This window comes from Haliaeetus albicilla, chromosome 11 (assembly GCF_947461875.1).
Source record: "Haliaeetus albicilla chromosome 11, bHalAlb1.1, whole genome shotgun sequence".
NCBI lineage: Eukaryota > Metazoa > Chordata > Aves > Accipitriformes > Accipitridae > Haliaeetus > Haliaeetus albicilla.
The window spans coordinates 34,975,572-34,994,763 of record NC_091493.1 but is presented as its reverse complement, the minus strand read 5'-3'; the positions used below and the strand labels follow the sequence as shown (position 1 = coordinate 34,994,763).

The 19,192-nt window shown below is 42.8% G+C and overlaps 2 protein-coding genes across 5 annotated transcripts in view; one reads left to right on the top strand and one right to left on the bottom strand.

Moving 5' to 3' along the window:
- Positions 1 to 4,416: 4,416 nt before the first annotated feature.
- DENND10 (DENN domain containing 10) lies at positions 4,417 to 15,237 on the bottom strand. 3 transcript variants are annotated; one of them, XM_069797092.1, is made up of 9 exons: positions 15,118 to 15,237; positions 11,576 to 11,772; positions 10,246 to 10,325; positions 8,582 to 8,730; positions 8,279 to 8,390; positions 7,816 to 7,916; positions 6,555 to 6,662; positions 5,872 to 5,966; positions 4,417 to 5,163 (listed from the first exon to the last, which is right to left on the bottom strand). In XM_069797092.1, exons 1-9 carry the CDS (start codon positions 15,152 to 15,154, stop codon positions 4,987 to 4,989), a joined length of 1,056 nt encoding a protein of 351 aa, XP_069653193.1. In that variant the 5' UTR covers positions 15,155 to 15,237; the 3' UTR covers positions 4,417 to 4,986. The 3 variants fall into 3 exon arrangements, with proteins under 3 accessions (XP_069653193.1, XP_069653194.1, XP_069653192.1); XM_069797093.1 differs by lacking the exon at positions 15,118 to 15,237 and adding an exon at positions 15,083 to 15,101; XM_069797091.1 differs by lacking the exon at positions 15,118 to 15,237 and adding an exon at positions 12,380 to 12,462.
- A 76-nt stretch (positions 15,238 to 15,313) lies between these two features.
- The window catches only part of EIF3A (eukaryotic translation initiation factor 3 subunit A), a 35,939-nt gene continuing 32,060 nt past the window's right edge, over positions 15,314 to 19,192 (top strand). For both annotated transcript variants that reach the window (XM_069797089.1, XM_069797088.1), the window contains exon 1: positions 15,314 to 15,475. In XM_069797089.1, the coding sequence (XP_069653190.1) occupies positions 15,427 to 15,475 (49 nt within the window). In that variant the 5' untranslated portion in view covers positions 15,314 to 15,426. The remainder of the gene's footprint in view (positions 15,476 to 19,192) is intronic.

Here is a 19,192-nt window from a genome sequence, read left to right as displayed (position 1 = left end):
CTCCTGAGCTGGGAGGACACTAGGGAGAAGGAGGCTTGCCCTGCTCTTTTTCCTTAGATACCGCCTCTCTCAAGGAAGTGTTTGTCTCCTTCCAAATCTTTAATAAAGGTGGCACAGCTAACATCCTACAGTTAAATTCTCTAAAACCCCATTTCTCTATTAATCCTACTTCAATAACATACCAAAGGCAAACTCAGATGGGGTCTAATTCCACTCTCAGTAAACATTAATTGGCACTGCAATGAAGACACAGACCTCTCCCCACTCCTTTTTTAAACATAATTTAAGAACGGTTAAAGTAAATGCTAGTTATGTGAACCACAGTGGGAGCAAAGAGAAAAAACCCAAAACAACCGACAACAGAGCAAAGCCAACAAATTGAAGATAACACATTCATGAACTTTGAATTGTCATTATAACTAGACAAGCTATAAATTCTCTGGCACCATACTTGGATGTTTTAAGCAAATTGATGTCATTACAACTCTGTGAGTAAGGCTTATGGACTAGGTCTGGTAATAGTGTCTGTTATTATAGCTGCCCATTACCAAACTCTACCAGCTTCTTACTGAATACTTGAAGTTTGCCATATTAAACTCAGCCCCCTCAGGGTTATTAAAATACCTCTTTCCCCCATTCTCCGAAATGTTTCTATTGCCCTAACCAGAATTTTCCAGAAGAGGAGGGCAGGCATCTGCCATTTAAATTGTCAGCCTGGGTGACTCAGCTGCTTCCCAAATAAGGGCTGGGAAAATATGTTGCTAAAAAGGCCCTGTCATCCTTGGTCTTGAAATAAAGTCATTATGAGACTAGAACTGCCAGACACCTGGCAGTCCAAAGGGATGAGATAAGTGAGGGGAACAAGACAGGAACAAGCAGAAAAGCATCATGTTTGAAGGACTTAAGAGGAGCGTCAGCACCTACAGGAAAACCTTCCCCTTTGTAACTTGGAATACATTAACAACATACCAGCCCAAGGCAGGTCTGTCTCCTGCCTTTAGCACTGGCCAGCAGGTGTGTTAAGTGACAGTGCATTAGTGGTGGCACCAGTTTAAGGTGTGGTAAACTACAATAGATGGAAGCTTTCAGCTTCAAGGAAAGCCTGTCTCAGTACAGCACAATACGGTAGCAGTTCCCTGCCTACCCAGCTTGTCATCTTGAAATTTAGGAATATACAATGAGGCTTCTATATCCCTTTAATGCAGCTTAAAAAAAAAAAATAAATAAAAGCAGCCACTCCCATGTTTGGAAATACTGAGATCAAAGCATTTCCTCAGCTGGAGCTTGTGTCCCTGTGTTACTCCCAAGCCTGTAACACAGCCACGCTATTTTTCCATGCAGGCCATAGGGGTGGAGGAAGGAAGGATGCAGGTGGGGAGGGAGCCCTGCACTGCAGCTCCTTCTCTATCAGACAGCAAACACCAGGCCACGTGCTGCACAGTGTCGCTTGGGAAGGAGCTGTTGCCTGGTCTTTGGAGTCTCCTCCCAAGTCTCACATCATTCGGCAGCTACAAGGAATGACCTCACCTGACAAAGATCCCTCTGACTCAGACTCCAGCCAGAGAGCGCCCTAGGGAAGGGTGTAAGGCAGTACAAGGCAACTGTGAACTTCTTACACTGAGCTTTACAGCTTGTTTTTTATCTAGAAATTTAGCTGCTTCAAACAACATCTCACAACATGCTATTAACAAATCCTCATTAGCCCCTTTTGGTAGCAGTCAGAGGTTGAAAGCAGAAGCAGCCTGTAGTTTTAAGATGGATGCTATCAGATGTCCTGCATCAGTTTTTTCCAGGTTACACAGCATTATAGTGCTCTCAATCAGAACATTCCCCCACATGCTTGCCTGCAGGGGAAACAAGGCAGGCCAGCTTATACCAGGGACTAAAACCCCAGGGATGGCAGCATCAGAAACAACACAGAGTTAGCCTTAAGGGACTAGTCTAATTTACTCAGCAAAATCACAGCTGAAGGGATTGAACATTTATCCCACTCCCCTTTGCAAGCCTTTGCTGTGTTCGCTATCTACCTTCCAGTATCTGCAAATGTAGTGCAGATGTTATGCTACAGCTGTCATCACAATAACCGGCTCACACAGGCAGCGAGTGAGGCGGAGTGCACAGGGAATAACTTTTGCCTCAGCTGAGGAAGGAGCAGTGCTACTATTTTCATTTGAATTCAAGGCTTTCAATTATTCTACATGCTGCATGACTTTTGGAGGCATGTCTCTTAGCAGGTTGACAGGAACCATCATTCTGCATGACTTTTGGAGGCATGTCTCTTAGCAGGTTGACAGGAACCATCATTCACCATTTCGTGTTTATCAAAGAACAGAAAGGAAGCAAGATGAGAAGGTATGAATGAAAATTTCATATTACACAGTCTTTGCTTCTAGGAGGAAGAAGAAAAGGATGTCATCTGACTTTGCAAACCCAGCAACTGTACACACAGTCTGCTTGTATGCATCCTGGGGAAAGGGAAGTGAGAAATAAGCAGAAATCTTTCCCTGTCCTGACCTTCCAGATTTTTCTATTTTATTCTAAACCATTTTGAGAGGAAACAGTGTCAAAAGTCAGTAAGAAAATGCAAGAACATTAGGACAGTCTTTTGAAGGTACTGAAGCCGAGGGAGGCCAATACACCTTTCTCAGCACTGACAAAAAGAAAAATCAGCACAGATGTACTACTACACATTCAAACAGTTTTGTCATTTCTGACCTAAACATCAAGCTGTAGCTTAATCCCAGTATTGCAAAACTAAGAGCTAAGGCCTGTGACTCAGTGGTCACAACTACTGAAGAATAAATTTACATAAATTAAAGGGTAGTCTATTCAGGATTTTAATAGACATAAGCATGCTATGAGTCCAGTTCCTTAAGTGCAAAATTATATTTCATTTGTTTCGCACAAATGTCAGAATACAAGATCTAACACAACACCAAAGATTTTCAACTTAAACATTTCCAAAACAGAAAGCAAAGTAAGCATTCAATATTTAGTTTGTAACTGAGCTTCTCTGCTTTTTGTGGTTGTCTCTAACACCCATACGACCTTAATGATACACCTTAAGGCTTTTTGTTAATAAGAAACTATGTGAATTTCTTCACAGTTACAATGTGGTGTTAAGACAGCTGACTGAAAGCATGTTCAGATTTTTCTTGGTGAAAGACTTCAGTTTCAGTGGACTTTAAAGTAGGTCCTGAATGGAATTTTCAGCATAATTTTGTAGTTCTGCTGTTCCAACTGTTGTGGAAGTCCCAAAACAGAAGCAGCAATACTAAAGAACCATTAAGAAAAAACAGTAATGGGCAAGTGGGCAAAAAAAGCCACAGAGCACTTACAGATAAATGAAGGCAATTGCAGTATTTTTCTCAAAAGTTAGGAAAAAAAAAAAAAAGGCCCACTCTTCTGTGTTCAGAACTTAAATTGCAGAGTTAAGTATTTAGAATTTTACACCCCTGAAAATAGGGGATTATTCTGAAGCACTTTCATTTACTGACTGTAATAACTAGCCATTTTATACATAGATGCCACATTCCTTATCCACATTCTAAAATAGACTTCCTTAACATATGATACATAGCAAAAGGACAACCCTTTTTCAAACCAATATTGCTTGCACATAGTTATTGATAAGCTCTACCAGTTCAGAATAGCAAACATCCAATTATTTAACAATATAAATATTGATTACTAAAGTTTTAATCATAAGTATAAAATCTCTATGTAAAACCACATGCTACACCCTATCTGTACAAAGGCCTGGAAAAAGGTTATTTTTTTCTTATAACAAAGTGCTACTGCAGAATTGACTGATTTGTCATGGACATTTCTGAAGAAATACAGATCATTTGGCTCAGTGTATTTCCCTACAAAGAATCCAAGTTTTTCTCAGAAGATTACAAAGCAGTTAGTTTCAGGCTGCTCAATGAAAAAACAAACAAACAAACTCTTGAGTTATCGCTATGCAACCAAACAAGTAGGCAAATTTTAATTTTCTCTAAACTATTTCCCAGTTTTCACTATTACTTCAAAAGTTTCCATCTACATTTAGTCTACACAGAGCACCATCAAATAGTACCTGTGTTACAGCTCAAGCAGTTTAAGAGGCTGATGCTCTACGGAATGAATGGCCAAGTATCTCCTCAGCTGAGAAACCTAACAACTTCTTAAATGACTCCAGCTGTAAAGCAGCACTTGTCTGTGATCCCCCTAAGAAGCTCCATTTTAAATATAGTAATCCTGTCCTCTTTTTCCCTCCATCAAAGGCATGGAACGGAGTGAAAGGGGGAAAGATCGCTAAGGCAAGAGTCCAAAAGAGGTGCTCAACTCCCACTTGAGCTTTAAAATACCTCTTCCTTTATATACTAAGGCTACCACGTCAGACCTTCCCAGACATCCTTTTTAACACCTAGACACTTTCAAGTAGAAAGAAGAGAACTTGTCCATTTATTTGGAATTTCCAGGTATCGGGCAGTCCAAAGCAAGAGCAGTATCTGACAGGCCGACATACCTGAAAGCCCAGAACACGCACTCAGCCCAACTGCGTGTTCAGTGCATCCCTGTGCAGAGACTAGCACATCCAAACTGCGCTGGTTTTAGACCATGTGTGCTGCAGCACATGTTCAGACCTCAGGAAGACATGTCAGAGCAAGAACAGAGCTGTCCGACATCTAGAACCTGCAGGACAAATGGCCACTATAATCATGTCTGGCACAGCCTGCTACTTGTATATGCACCCACATTGTGATATGAAATACAGGAGCCATACATACAAAGTTATAGCTGGGGAAGATAATGACACCAGGAATGTTCTCAAATATGCCTCCATATGTTCCGCGTCAAGCTCCAATATTCTGCATTACATCACGGTAAATATGACATTCACTCTTATACCTTTAATTTTTCCATATAAAATACCAAGTATTCCTATCTGTATGGCAAAGACAGTATTTTTGAGTTGGTCCGTAACACTGCAGTGCATCAAAATCAGATTTTGAGCATTTGTTCAGCAGCTGCTAAATGAAAAAGAAAGTTTTCTGTAGCTGGTGGAAATCGCTTTTGTTTCAGGGCCTCAGAATTAAGGGTTGGTTTTTCATTGCCATCAGAAACTTCGGTAAGTGAGGCTAAAGTAGCCAAGATTTCTTTTGTCTTCAGAGAAATATCCTTCAGGAACAGAAAAACAAGCAACCATGAATATAGTATTAGGTATTAAAATGTTTTAAGATACACTTAATAAAAAAAAAAATCAATACAGAACAAAAAGAAAATAATGATAAATAAATAGTTAACTTTATTTAAAGACCCCAATTATTTTAAGGCAAAATTGCAACAGCTCTTCAGCCTGCTCTTGTGTGACGTTGAAGAAAGGGAGCATAGCCACTCCACACGCTCCTCTCATTGGCCTGAGTGAGCTCTTTTGACTGAGGCACTCAGCTGTGAAATATCTAATAATCTATTAGATAGGGGAGGAAGTGAAAAAAACCCATCATCTTAAAAAAAATAAATCAGGCTTTACAGCTGAGAAGCCGTATCTCAGTAGGACTCTTTGAAAGGTATTGACAAGGTATTGAGCAAAATACATGCTTTGTAGACTAAAACTGGGAAACTAATTTTACTGGAAGTCTTACAATCAATAAAACTTCTGACATTTCTTCAGCAATGTGGTTATCCAAGAGATAATATAAACCAAGTATGTCATCCTTAAAAACCTATATGAAGAATAAAAATGCTCATTTGTAAAGAAGCAGAGGGTAGAAGAGATTGACTGATTCTCAGGGACAATCTTCCTCCTATTCCTCCCCTTCCACCAAGATTTAGCAATAGAAGTAATTTAACTAGATTTAAAAATAAAAATGAAAATAAAATATTAACCTTAATGACTTGGCTGTCTGATTTATCTGGATCTTCTGCAGATTGAACAATTAGTTGTCCAATTTCTTTGTGAAGTTTTCCCATTGTCATTGCCTCTGAGTAAGAAAAAAACCCAAAACACAAAAGCACACGTTCACATAAAATGACCATTTCTGTGACATCTAGAAATACATTATGAGTAAACAAGCCAAAACAAGGAGTCCTTTTCATGACTGCCATTTGAAATCTACCAGTAAAGGCAGTAACCTGACATATCAGCAGTCAAATTATCTACCTCTGAAGAGGCCACAAGCAGATGACAAGGAGCAGCAAGATGACAAACAACATACAAGCTTTCCTTTCAAAGAGCCCCCAGTCTCCAAGTATTTAGTGCAATGTTTTTCTAAAGACTCATGTGATATCTCTGCATTCAGCTGAATGTCTCTTCCATGTAATTGTCTAACATGGATGTTTTGAAATCTCAGTCATACGTTTGTTGGAAGACAAAGCATGTCTTTCCAAATTCCAACTTTCACCAGTCTTCCAGGGTCTCAATAAAACTGGAAGACAGAAGTTTGCATACTGACTTTTCAGAACCTGGATGGAAGAAGGATCAAGATTGCTTGACCTACAGCAAGGTTCACCAATTACTATCAACTCTGAAATAAATGGCCTCTAAATCCAAAATATGAAAAGCAACCAACCTTTTACTACAGGGGAAATAGTGATCTCACTATCTGCCAAATTCACATACACATCGTAGAGGTCTGGTCTACTGTTCACTTCAGAATCTGTAAATCCAGCAATGTAACCTAGAGAGCAGAATTTTGGAAAGATTAGGATCTTCATAAACAGAACCAAGATATTGCAGAAAAATCACAGTCCTAAAGTCTGTTCTAAGAGTATTTGACACAATACTCAATTGAACCCATGAGGTTGCCTTCTTGATATTATCAGTCATTTAACAAGCGTGTCCAGCAGAATGCTTCACTTCCGAGGAGCTTAAAAATCAACTTCTAAAATTGCCTTGAACATGAATGAACCCCTAACACTCCATGCAATATAAAAAGGTTACCCATTTGAAATTTTAAACTCTCTTTCCAACTTGCTACTAAAATTATTCATTTGCAAATGAAAAAGCCACTGAACTACTTCTTTAAAAGAATCTCCACTCCAGAGCTGCTAGTCACTAAGTCAGTATTAGACTGGAACAGAAGAATAAAACCAGCAGATTTTCTTATTTGTAGCATGCCAGGTGAGCAAGCTTGGAGCAGCTTTTCTCTGTGGAAGATGTTTAGTGGCTGAAACAAGCACTGTTGGTAATGCAGTAGAAATATTAAAGATGAGTAGTCTTCTTGCTCATTATTCTGTATAGAGAAGCCTTTTAATTGCCACATTATGCATCATGCTAACCTTTGCATAAACCAAGGGCCTCTTCCTGGATTATGTGTTAAGTACTACGCATACACAGCAATGTGTCACACAGATCAAACTCCTACATAGCTGGTAAAGTCCACCTGTGATTAGGAGCCAGAGACTTCACTGGCAGCAGTCAGCATAAAAATTTGGAACTGAAAAAAAAGAAAAAATCCTAAAAATTCAGTTACTTGCTATGTGCAGAAGTTGGGAAAAAAAAAGGTACCTTATCTAAAGTGAGCTGCTTTTGTATAACAGTAAGACTTTCAACCCCTCTCATCACAACATCAAAAAAGTCTCAAAGCTGCTTTGCATCTGTAATTAGGGGTAGACTGCTGCAGATCCACCCAGAAACACCAGATTAACTAGTTATCTTCTAACGCACTTGTTTAGTTGATTTGCCTTTTCTAAAGGAAATGATGCTGTTTGAACAGTAGCATTAATAGCAAAGTTATTGGGTTTTCCTCCCAAAGAGTACTGGTGCAAGACCTTGCAATAGAAACTGAAATTAAATTTTCTTTATATTTTTGATTAATAAATTATCACTACCTGTGCAGGCTTTTAAGGCTTCCACTTCCTCCTCATTTAGATGTACATATGAATGAAGAATTGACCAGTCTTGTCGATGCCACACTAAAGCAGGCAAAGTCCTAGGGAAATTAGATTGGTATTTGACACAATGGAGATTTTTACTTACACTGATTAAAGTTTTACAGTGTGAAATGCATGTCATAAGGAAGAACTAGTATGACTAGGTCTCATTTGGCATGCATATACATGAACTACAGAGATTTCTACTAGCAGTGCAAGCAGAGTTTATCACTCACTCTACAGTTAAATTTCTCCAAGTTTATGAATGCACAGCTAAAGCCTTAAGAGGGATTTAGCAGTATTTCAATAAACAGATTTAAAATTTTTTTTTTTCCCTAAAATATCGGCATTTGTCTCAGTGAAGGTTCAAAATTTGTTGGACTTTTGGGGGTGGGTGGGGAGGTAGGGATTGACAAAGTACCTGGTAAACTCCTGGATAGCTTCTATTCTAGGATGGTACACTACAATTCTCTTCTTTAACATCAGTGCTGTATACAAGATAACTGTTTCCATTCCAAACTGAGATACTATATCTAGAAAATCAGGGAAAATTATTTTATAGAAGATATCCATGCTGATATTACCATTTGCTTTCTGAAGAAGCTTAATAGTAACAGCACAAATAATACTGTTAACACTATTTACTTGAAGTACACATGAAAACTGGATTGTATTTTATATTGTACAACAGAAATCAGAATAGAGACTTCTAGTATTAATTAACCTTTGATGGAACCAGCAAGATAAGCCTTCCGAGCATCAAAATCCTTGCTGAGGAAAGATCCGTTTTCTTCGCTTTGGCAGATCCCCTTTGTAAGGACTGCAATGTAGCTCTCCATCATTTTAACTGGACTTCCATGCTTCAAGTAGATTCTGTGTGAAAACAAAAGAGTCTGGTATTTTGACTGCAAACAGTACCAGCAGACATATGGGAAAAAAAAAATGAATCACAGTATCACAAACAGCAATATTATTGGCAAGAATTCTTATTTTGGACACCTGGTTAAGGTTTTAAATACTAAACTAGAAGACTTTCAACATGCACACAGAAACATGTCTTTTAGGATAAAAAACCCCTACCTTGTTTTTATTTTTTTTTTTGAGTTTCCCATTTTATGAAAAAAACCCAACATTTACCAATATGGAAACATAACACAAAGGTGTAAGAAGGTATCCAGACTAAAGAGTCTTTGCAGGCTTGGAAGGTACCTGCTTTATGAAAAGGCAACTGCTACAGTAACTCCTGTTATTACATGCAGACCATGTGACTAGTTAGTTTTTCATTTTTTTTCCAAGTATCATTAGACATTCTTCTGGACTCTTTGTTAAATGATGAAAGAAAAACATAAAACACATGTCCTTGATACTCATAAAAAACCAACCAAACAAAAAAACCTACAGCACAAAACCACCACACACCAACAAAACCCATGCACTTCTAGCTGTCTTCCAGACAGCAGAGAGACACCATAACTTATTTTACAGGTTAAGGTACTTCAGGAATAGCACTGAAGCTCTCAACTATCTGTTTTCCATACTAGCTATAGTACAGACGTATGTCACATTTGAAACTCAATTATCATATTTAGAGGAATTCATTCTGGATTTGAAAACAATTATTCACAGTGAATCTAAATATTTCATGTATCAGTGAAAAAGAACAACCTCAGTTTTTCAGTACCCTACAGAACTAGCAAGCCTGACGGCATTCCCAAGTCTGTCTCACAACTGCATCCAATTATATGCAAAATCTCAGGGAATACTCTTGGTATCAAGAGCCGGGACCCAACTAATTTGGGAACTGAAGGAAAAGCAAAGAAAGATGCAGAGAGATGATGATAATGGGGATGTGGAGGAAAGTAAGTAAACGGGACAAGGGAAGCAGAAGATGGCAGTCTGGTTGGAAAAAGGGAGAAGACTGAGCCGCAGACCTCGAGAGGCAGAGGGCTCTTGTTTTCCCAGAGGAAAAGCAAGAACGTCCCTGCATGCTGTGCTTAGTACTGAGGAGCTGCAAGAAGCATCTCTAATAGAGATGCTGTGGAGGGACGCAACTTGTCCACCATACACATGGTGACCTTGACTACACAGCACTGATCTCTTCCCGAACGTTTATATTTTTTAAAAGTATGTTCTCAGAGAAAATGAGTGTGTGTCTGGAGAAGACACATTAAAACCTACTGGGCATCTGACATTCACCCAACACCTATCGCATGAACTCAAGGTTAGCTCAAATCAAGGATTTATATAATCTGATTCACAGTTTGTAGGACTGAATTTCCAGCAGATTTTTAGACGAAATGCAAACAAAACACAATGAAATTTAATCTTTTGCCTTGGCAAGATCTAAACATGCACACAGTAGTACCTCAAATCAGCTTTTATACAGACCTACACAGTATCCTAGTGAAGGCTGCATATTTCTCTGGGTTGAAGTCTTTGGCCATCAGAACAATGGAGAAATGGGTCACCTGGGTAAGACACACGCACAGAAAAATACACAACTGATTTAATGACACCATATGAACAGTCTTCTTCACGTTATTGAACTTACTGCAGTACTCTGACAAGGTGTTTCAATTAAAAAAAAAAGTGAGCGGTAGCAGCAGATCCAAGTTACTAACTGCAGAAAACCCCTGGTTAACGGATTTCTGATGTGACTCATTTCCATTGAGTCAGCTTTAGTACATATTATCTTTTGCTTAATCTACGCTGTAAGAGTTGCTTTCCTTTAATCTCATGAGATTATTTTAAAAGAGAAAAAGGCATTTTTCTTGCCCACAGCAGGCAGGAAACTTCCAGAATTTGTTGCCCAAGGAGGCTGCGGAAGCAGACAGCATCAACATATTTAGAAGGAGACTGGAAAAAAATTAATGGATATCAGGCCCACAAACAGAAATATTCTTTAACTTCCGTAATTGAGTGATTGTGAGCTGGGACAGTATGAGGCTAAAAGTCTGCAGACAGCGACCAGGCTCATGTGTCCTCCTTAAATAGCATCTCCCACTGCACTGTCAGTGACAGCACCAGGACACATTATTTTATTTAATTTTTTTTACACCTTTAAGGCTCATAGGAGATGTAAGCTTGGGAGTGAGGAAAGGCAAGCAACATTCTGCTGTGGGCATGCAAAATTACCACATTATCTTTCTACTTAACAATATAGCATAAAATACGAAAACTGAATAAACTTAACAGACAATTTAATGATCTTCATAATAGGGAAAGTATAGAAGATACAAGCATATTTGCAGTCTTTCAGTTATCAATGCAGTGGAAAAGAAAGTACCTATATAACTCAACCCTTTGGAAAAAACAAAAAGCATTAAGTTCTATACAAAGAAGATTTCGCACACTATGAAAGACCCTTTATAGAACTTTCTGACAAAAAAAAAAAAGAAAATTAATTGCTGAACTTGAAATGCAAAGTAACTAGAAATGATGGCATGAAATAGCATTTCTGTTTCAATACAAAGAATCTAAATTGGGCAACGAATATCTCAATCCCTCTGCAATTCCATCTGATATATATCTTGGTGAAAAATGAAACATGTGGACTGGTTAGACAGCTGGGTAAGAACTGCATCTGGGAGCACACAAAACCTTACATCCCTTCCGTTCCTCATAGCATACACTGGGAAAACACTGCTTAAACTGCCAGAGAAAGCTCTGCAGAAGTCTTCCCTGCACTCTACTGAAAAAACAGCTGGCCAAGTCCTACCTTTTTCAAGGCTGGAGAGTCTTGAACTTCCACAGTTGTAATGTAGAACCACGACCTTTTATACTGGCCAAATACAAATGTATGAAGCAATTTATTTTCATCTGTAAGGCAGCACTTTCGAAGCAACAGACTCCTCACTTCAGCTGTTACGGACGGATAACACCAAACCCACAACGCATCTCCATTGGTGTCTTTTTCTATGGTGGAAAGATGTTCACTGTGAGAATGCCAAACAGCAGCAAGGAAGTAAATCGATGGGTTAATCAGGTTTGTTTCCTGGAATCAGATTAAAATTCCACCTTACCCTGACCCCAGACATCCAGTTCTGCCGCTACAGTTTAAGTTGTAGGGCAGCACTTGTGCTACGGGTTTTATTTTTTAAACGTTAACAAGTATCCACTCTTGACCTGCTTCACGAGGTCAAAAAAGCACCAGGAGTTTGAATACACATTCATTTGAGCAACGCGTTGACCAACAAGCACCCAGACCAGCTGACCTATGATTTTCCCTGCTTCTCCTATTTCTGATTTCATAGCAGAAACCTCAGAAGCCGTGAATTTAAGACTCTCCGGCCGGTTTAGCTCTGCAACAAGCAGACCAAGACGCCGACCTCAGCCAGCGGGCACCCCTCCGCACAACCACAGGCTGGCAAGCGCCCGGCCGGGACAGGCCCTGCGCCCGCGGCTCGGCGGGCCGCTGGTAACCGGCCCCCCCCGCCCCCAACCGGCCCCGAGCCCCGGCCCGGCCCCCCTCCCAGCAGCCCCCCGCGTCCCAGCCCTTCCCCAGGGCCGGGAGGGCCCTCACCGATCAGCCCCACGGCCAGCAGCAGCTGCGCCTCCGGCTCTGCCATCTTCCCTACTCTCCCCTTCCCCGCCCGGCCCCGCCGCCTTCCGCCCGCCGCAAGCCCCGCCCCCGCCGGGGCCCCGCCCGCCGCAAGCCCCGCCCCCGGCCGCCATTTCCTCAGCCCTCCTCTTTTCCCGCCCTCGGCCGCCCTGGCGGGGCTCCAGCTGCCTCCCTCACACCTTCTGTGGTATCTGCCAGCCTGCTTTCCAGCGGTAACTGGGGGGTGAAAAAAAAAAAGGCTTTTGAAAAAAATATAGTCTTTTTTCATTGCCTGCGCTATCTCGCTTTCTAAGTCACAAGGCACGGTTTACGTTGCGGTGTTACACAAAAGGAGGTGGCCCTGCTGGCAACGGCCTCCCGAAGTCACGGCCAGAAGCTGCACCCCTGAACAAAGGCTAAAATGCAGACCTCCCTACAGAGCACGCAGAAAGGCTGGTTTGTGCCTGAAAGGCGGCCTGAGTAAGGTGAGGAGTATTGATAAAGCGTAACAGGTATTGCTGAGTAACTCCATGCATCAACAAGTTTACTGGCGAATTAAAAGATCTCTTTTTCAAGTTTGGATGAACAATGGTACCTGAATACCACGTACGGAAGGCATAGTGCGCAAACTCCGCTAATGGCACAGAGCAGCTGCTGATGAGGAAGAAGAAACAGATTAGGAAGAAGAAAACTTTCAAAATACCTGGGATAACTACAGGAGCACCAGAAACTGCTAAAAGAAAACGTGCAGTCCTGGGAGAGAGGCCAGGCCCGTCAAGGATCACGCCTGGCTAGGGAACACACCAAAGGGTAGCCTATCATATGATTTTCATAAAGTCAAAGCACACACTTTCAATATACTTGGCTATCGTGTAGAAAGAGACATGCGGAGTCAGCCTGTAAAAGCTGCTCCCGACAGAAAATCGTCTGATTCATTCAAGCCTGGAGGGCTTTCAGGAACTTCAGAGAGATTCTAAAAAGTGAAGCAGGCTCCCAAAGAGCAAATGCTGTTCTAAAACAGCGATAAATACCAGGTAGTGCACCTGCAGTCCCCTGCCAGAGTGCAGATGCCCCCCAGGGAAGGCTCTGCAAGGCCTTAGGATTGGCACTGGCTCCGGCTACACGGCACAGGCAGCCTGCGGATGCTGGGGAGCTGCCACCCAGACCTGGGCGGTGTCTCTGGTACTCATCTGACAGACTTTTAAATTAGTTTTATGAAGACAAGAAAAGGACTTGTTCAGCACTATAAATAGCTTAATGAAGACTCTACTGAATGTATCACCGTGGTTTGAAATGGAAACAACTAGGCTGCCAGAGACAGTTCAGAACACAGACCGAACTAAAATACCGTCATATAAATCAATAGTGTGGCCTGATGGAGAACACTGTGTACAATACCGCTCACCGGATCTCCAAGGGAGACCGGGGACACAAGGACATGAAGACACTCCCAAGTGAAGAGAGCCTGAAAAAGCAAAGTTGCTTTTTTTCCCCCTTTTTTTAACTCTAGAATGGAGGCTCATGCAATAGAGTGGAAAGGGATCAGTGTTACAGGGATACAGTGATGGTGCTAAAGCTTCCAAACAGTGACTGCGTCTTGTTCTTAGTTTTAACTATTTTTCTGTTTAGCAATAAACTCTGATTACAAGCCAACGTTAAAAGTAAATTTTTAAATATGTTGTGTAACAGTTATAAAGCTTTCTGGTAGCCATGCAAGATGGTTAACATGGACAGTATGCAAAAAGAAACCAAGCAAAAAGTGTACAGAAAGAAATGTACCAAACCAGAAATTCAAAAGATAAGAACAGACTGTCTTTAGTCATCATAAACAGACTTCCTCTCCACCTCCCTATGTATTTTTTGAAAAATTATGCTTGGATATACTTAAGAAACAAGTGTGAGACAGCCGGGGCTGCAGAGGGTCACAGCTACAGTGATGATGTCATCAATGATCTAGCTGCAGAGGTGTGCCTTTCTGCTGAAAGACTGAAAAGCATACTGTGTTCAATGCCTTACGTGGAGATGCACTATTCTGGCGTGTACTTCTCCAAAATACCCCGTTAGTCACGCGTTCACTTGCTGCTGTTCTACTGCTTTTGCTACTGCTGTTACAGGACTTTTGTGCGTAATTCACACACCTTTATAGAGCTTCTATTGTCCCTCCATATGCCAATAGAAATTTTCATATCAGTGGTTTTGAAAAATATACACTGGCACTAGTGGTACAATAGTATGAATACATTGCTATTACTATTGCTCTTAAGAGGAACGGGTGAGTTCCTCTGCAGTAGTTCCCCAAGTTTTTAAGATCAAGAATGAAATCTGCAGCTGACGGTGACTATGTGCACACAGAAGGGCCTTTCTGCATAACTGCCCCTGAGTACAATTTCTGAACCGGCTGAACAAGCTGCAAAGAGCAAAGGCTCAGCACACGGTGATGACTTCTTTGCCAAAATGTTCTCCTGCACTGAACTACTTAGTTAACCTAAAAGCTTCAAGTCTGTCAGCCAAACGGCTTCATGGAGCTCCGCAAGCCGGCTTCCCGACTTGGAGGGCCACCGCCACCCACCACCGAGGCTCCGATCAAGCCAGGGACTGCCCGCAAGTGACGGGTACGCGGGGCTGGCGGCACCCACCCCCGGACACCCCGTTGTGACCGGCCCCTGCCTCTGCGGCGACCCTAACCTGGTGCCTGCACCCTCACCCCTCCGCCCCCGAACCTCCAGCCGGGACGCCCGGCACAGCACGGGATGTCATTTGGGCGCTAACAGCGGAAACCAGCCACGCCGTTAGCCTGAAGCCACGGCTCCCCGCCGGCCGCCTCACGATCGCCTCACGATCGCCTCACCGGCCCCGCCTCCGCCGCCAACGGCCCCGCCGGGAGGGAGGGAGGGGTTTCCGCTTCCGCCGACGTCAGCGCGCGCGGGTGACGGGCCGCCCTCCCTTTCCGGCCTCGCAGGCTGCCTGGCTGGAGCACGGAGCGAGCCGCCGCCGCTGCCGCCGCCCTGTGAGGAGAGGCCGCCGCCATCATGCCGGTGTACTTCCAGCGGCCCGAGAATGCCCTGAAGCGGGCGAACGGTCAGTGCGGGCCGCCCCACTCCCACCCACACACCGCCGGTTCGCCTCCTGCTCCCCCCGCCGCGGCCGGCAGCCCGCACCGCTCCTCTTCCCCCCCCCCCCTTACCCCCAGGCCGCGCCGGGCCGGGCCCGCCCCCGGAGCTCCTCGGGCGGCCCCGCAGCGCGGAGTCTCGGCCGGCGCCTTCCTGGCGCTGAGGAGAGGCCGCCCGGGAGCGGCGCGGCGCCGCCTTGCCGCGAAGAAATGGCCGAGGCCTGCCGGCGTCGGCCGCGCCGCATGGCGGAGGCCAGGCCCGGGAGGCCGCGGGGAGCGGGCCCGGCCCGGCTCCGCCTCCGCCTCCCTTTCCCTGGCGGGGCCCCCGGCCGCCCGCGGGCGGAGACGGGTGGGCAGGCTCTGGGGGAAGGGGATGGTCGCGGCGGCCGGGGCCTGTTCTGCCGAGGGCAGCGCGGCCCGGGCCCCGCGGCGCCTCGGGCTGCGGCCCTGCGCCCGCGGGAGCCGCCGCAAAGTCGCCGCCGTGGCCGCCGGCGGGAAGGGGCTCTCCGCTGGCCGGGGGCTTTGGCCTGAGGTGTCCGGCCCGGATCTCGCAGCCGCTCCGGGATGAGTTCCAAACCGGTCTGATCCCGGGCCCTGTTTTTCCATGTGGGCTTCGTATGTAGTAGTCCCGTCCTTCCTGTGCCTCTGGTGAGAAGGCAAATGATTAAACTTATTAAATGTTGCACGGGCTGATGCATAAGTTTGCCCCTGGAATGGAAGCCAAGGATGACTGCGCTGTAGCTGTCTCTCGCTGACTGCCACATGTAAAGCTGGGCTGGTTATATTTATCAGCTGTCTCCTTTCAGGCTAAATATATGGCTTTGACGCTTCTTTTTTTTATGGTATCCTATTTTAAGCTCTTAGCAAGACCGTTTAGACCCTTCATTGTCACAGGGCTGATTGCAGGATGACACTTAAAGACATCCAAAAATTACAGATGATGTACAGGTCTTGAAATGACAGCTGAAGAGGCTGCGTAGTTTGGGGACTATACATAATGCAAGTCCTTGGTGTTTTAATATGAAAACATTAAATAAAATACTGCACGTCCTCAAGATTTCTAATCTAAAATTCGCTGTAAAAATCATTCACGCAAAGATAAAAAAGATGAAAGATAAAATCAGCTTCAATCAACTTCCAAAGATGAAGTTGTATTTTAGCAGTCCCTTTACTGGAAAGGATGCACATACAGTAGTATATAAACTTCAATTAAACTTCAGAATTCTTGGGCAGAGTAAGTTGTACTTACTTGGTGAGCAAGTCACGTTGTTGGAATATTGACCTTAAACTGTTTAAATCTGACATTCTATCGTTGCTCTCCTGGTATTGAAGAGCAGATTTAAATTCACATCTCTTGCACTGCTGCAAGTCTACTAAATTCAGACAAACTGAAAGAGTAGAGTTGAACTGAAGGGAGCATTCTCTAGACAAATGTTAGCAATAATGAGTCTCAGTAGACTGAGTCAAGTCTTGCAAACTGCAGGGGCTCAATCTCACCATGGCTGAGTATAATAAAGGGTGAGAAGTTGTACCTAAGGCAGATTGTATGTTGCAGGAAGCAGTTTAATGTCAAACTGACATTTCAAATTGGAACATTCAGTGCAATTTCCAGACTTTTACGTGTTTGCATTTTATACATAAGGCTCAAGTGAGCATTTAGGAGCACTTTATGCTTGAGGTTCTCAGGACCTTAACATACATAGAAGATGTTTGGAAATAGAAGAGCTTGAATGATTGTAAATATGTACAGATATGTAAGAAAGGCTGCTTTTCCTTGTAAATGATAAATGTAGGTCAAAGCCAACCCTTAGGTATTGTTAATATCTGGCATTGCTTTGTAGTCAAGGATGTAATGCAACTTTTGGGAGTGTTTTATTGTTGCAGATACTGAGTTTGCTTTCTGTTAGAGATCTCGGATAACCCGTGACTTCTTGGTCACCTTCTGTAAAGACATACATTTTCTCAGATTGAAAATTTAGCTTAATTCTGGATTTTGGGTTAGCAGTAGATTAGTTGTCAATGTGTATCAGGTGAGTTCTTGTCACTCAGAGCTTCATTTGCTGTTTTGGCTACCATTTAGCATTTTAAGTGGCATAACAGAAAACAATAGAAAAAATGTAATTCTGACAGCTATTCAGGGGCTAAGGCTTTACATTTTGTCTGTTACAAACCTTTGTTTCCATAACTTAGAGCTTCTACTGTAAGGCATGGTGATGTGTGCTGTATTTGACTCTTCATGTTCACTTTGTGTGTGCTTTTACTACAGTGTCTGTTAAATTAGCCTTAATTATTTGACTTACTCGTAAGAACTTGCTTGACCAGAGTTAATTAAAAGTTTCAAAACAATATGAATTAATTTTGTGCTTTGTCCAGTTGGTTATCGACCACCAAGAGCTGTGGTTGGAATGGCCTGGCATTGTTGCAAGATTAAACTTGCCTTTCAAGTTTATTTTCATAAATAAGAAATTGTAAAGCTGAGCAATAATTGTCTCAAAAGCAGCACTGATATAGAATAACAGTGTAAATTATGGATGGAGGATAGCTTTATTAAAATTCGCTTGGTGAATAAAAAGTGCTGCTGAATACTGTCACCCTTTAACCTTAATTATCTTTAAATGTAACACTATGTTTTTTCTAGAAGGGAACTTGCTCATCTTATGCAAGCTCATTATTTGCATGAACTAAGTCCTGAATACATGCTCTTGTGGTCCTTAAATTAAAACAGCACTGCTGCTTTCAAAATACATCTCGGCCATGTTTAACTTCAGTTCGAAGATTCCAAAACTTAGAAGCTCTGTGATGGCTGAGCACCTTGAGCAGGCCCCTACTTTAATCCTTTCTGCCATTATTTCTTCAGGAATGTAGTGATTTCTGAAGTACTTAGTGGGAAATTCTGACTACACCCCTCAGCCTTTAAGAATACACACATTTCCTTTTAGCTGTATTCGACTTCTCCTTATCTTTTAAACCTGTTTGCTTCCCATTCTCATTGTTCTTTTGTCTTGCTTTTCTGTGGTTAAGAGTACTGAGAGTAGGGCCTGTGTGTCTGCCGGTAGCTGGCTGCTGTTTCGGTATTTGCTTGTGGATGGTATTCTGTATTTTGTACTGAGCAGAACGTGTGGTATATCATAGATGGGAGTTGCTGTGATGCTGAGAGATCCTGTTAGTAACAGCAGCTGCTTAGGGAATGAATAAATGGGGCACTGGTTTCAGCAGCAAGGCTGATTTAAAAAACGTCTGAGCTTTCAACTGGGCTGTAGCAGCTTGTGGTGTAAGTGTTCTACAGACTGAATCTCTAGACCATTGAGTTTAAAAAAAAAATCAGAACAACTTTTCTGAGGGAAGTTTGTTTCTTTCTTGGCTTGAGGGCAGGGCTTTTTTTTTAAGTCAGATTCACTGGATGGTTTGCATCTTGTTGAATGACATTGGTAGGTGCTGTACAACAAGGCTTGTGGTGTATATTCGTTGTCCTTCTTGATGAAACTAGCTTTAAAAGTGGATGTATATATTTTATTAATATGTATGAAGTGCCCAGTCATGCCTTGATGGGTGGAGAGACTTCTCTGCTATCCTGAAATTTTCATGTTAATGGAGAGGTCTGCATTCGCTTGCCAGTTGTGTCATTGAAAGACTGCCACTGCAGCTGCATCTGCCAACATTTTTGATAAGGCCAGCTAAATCAAACC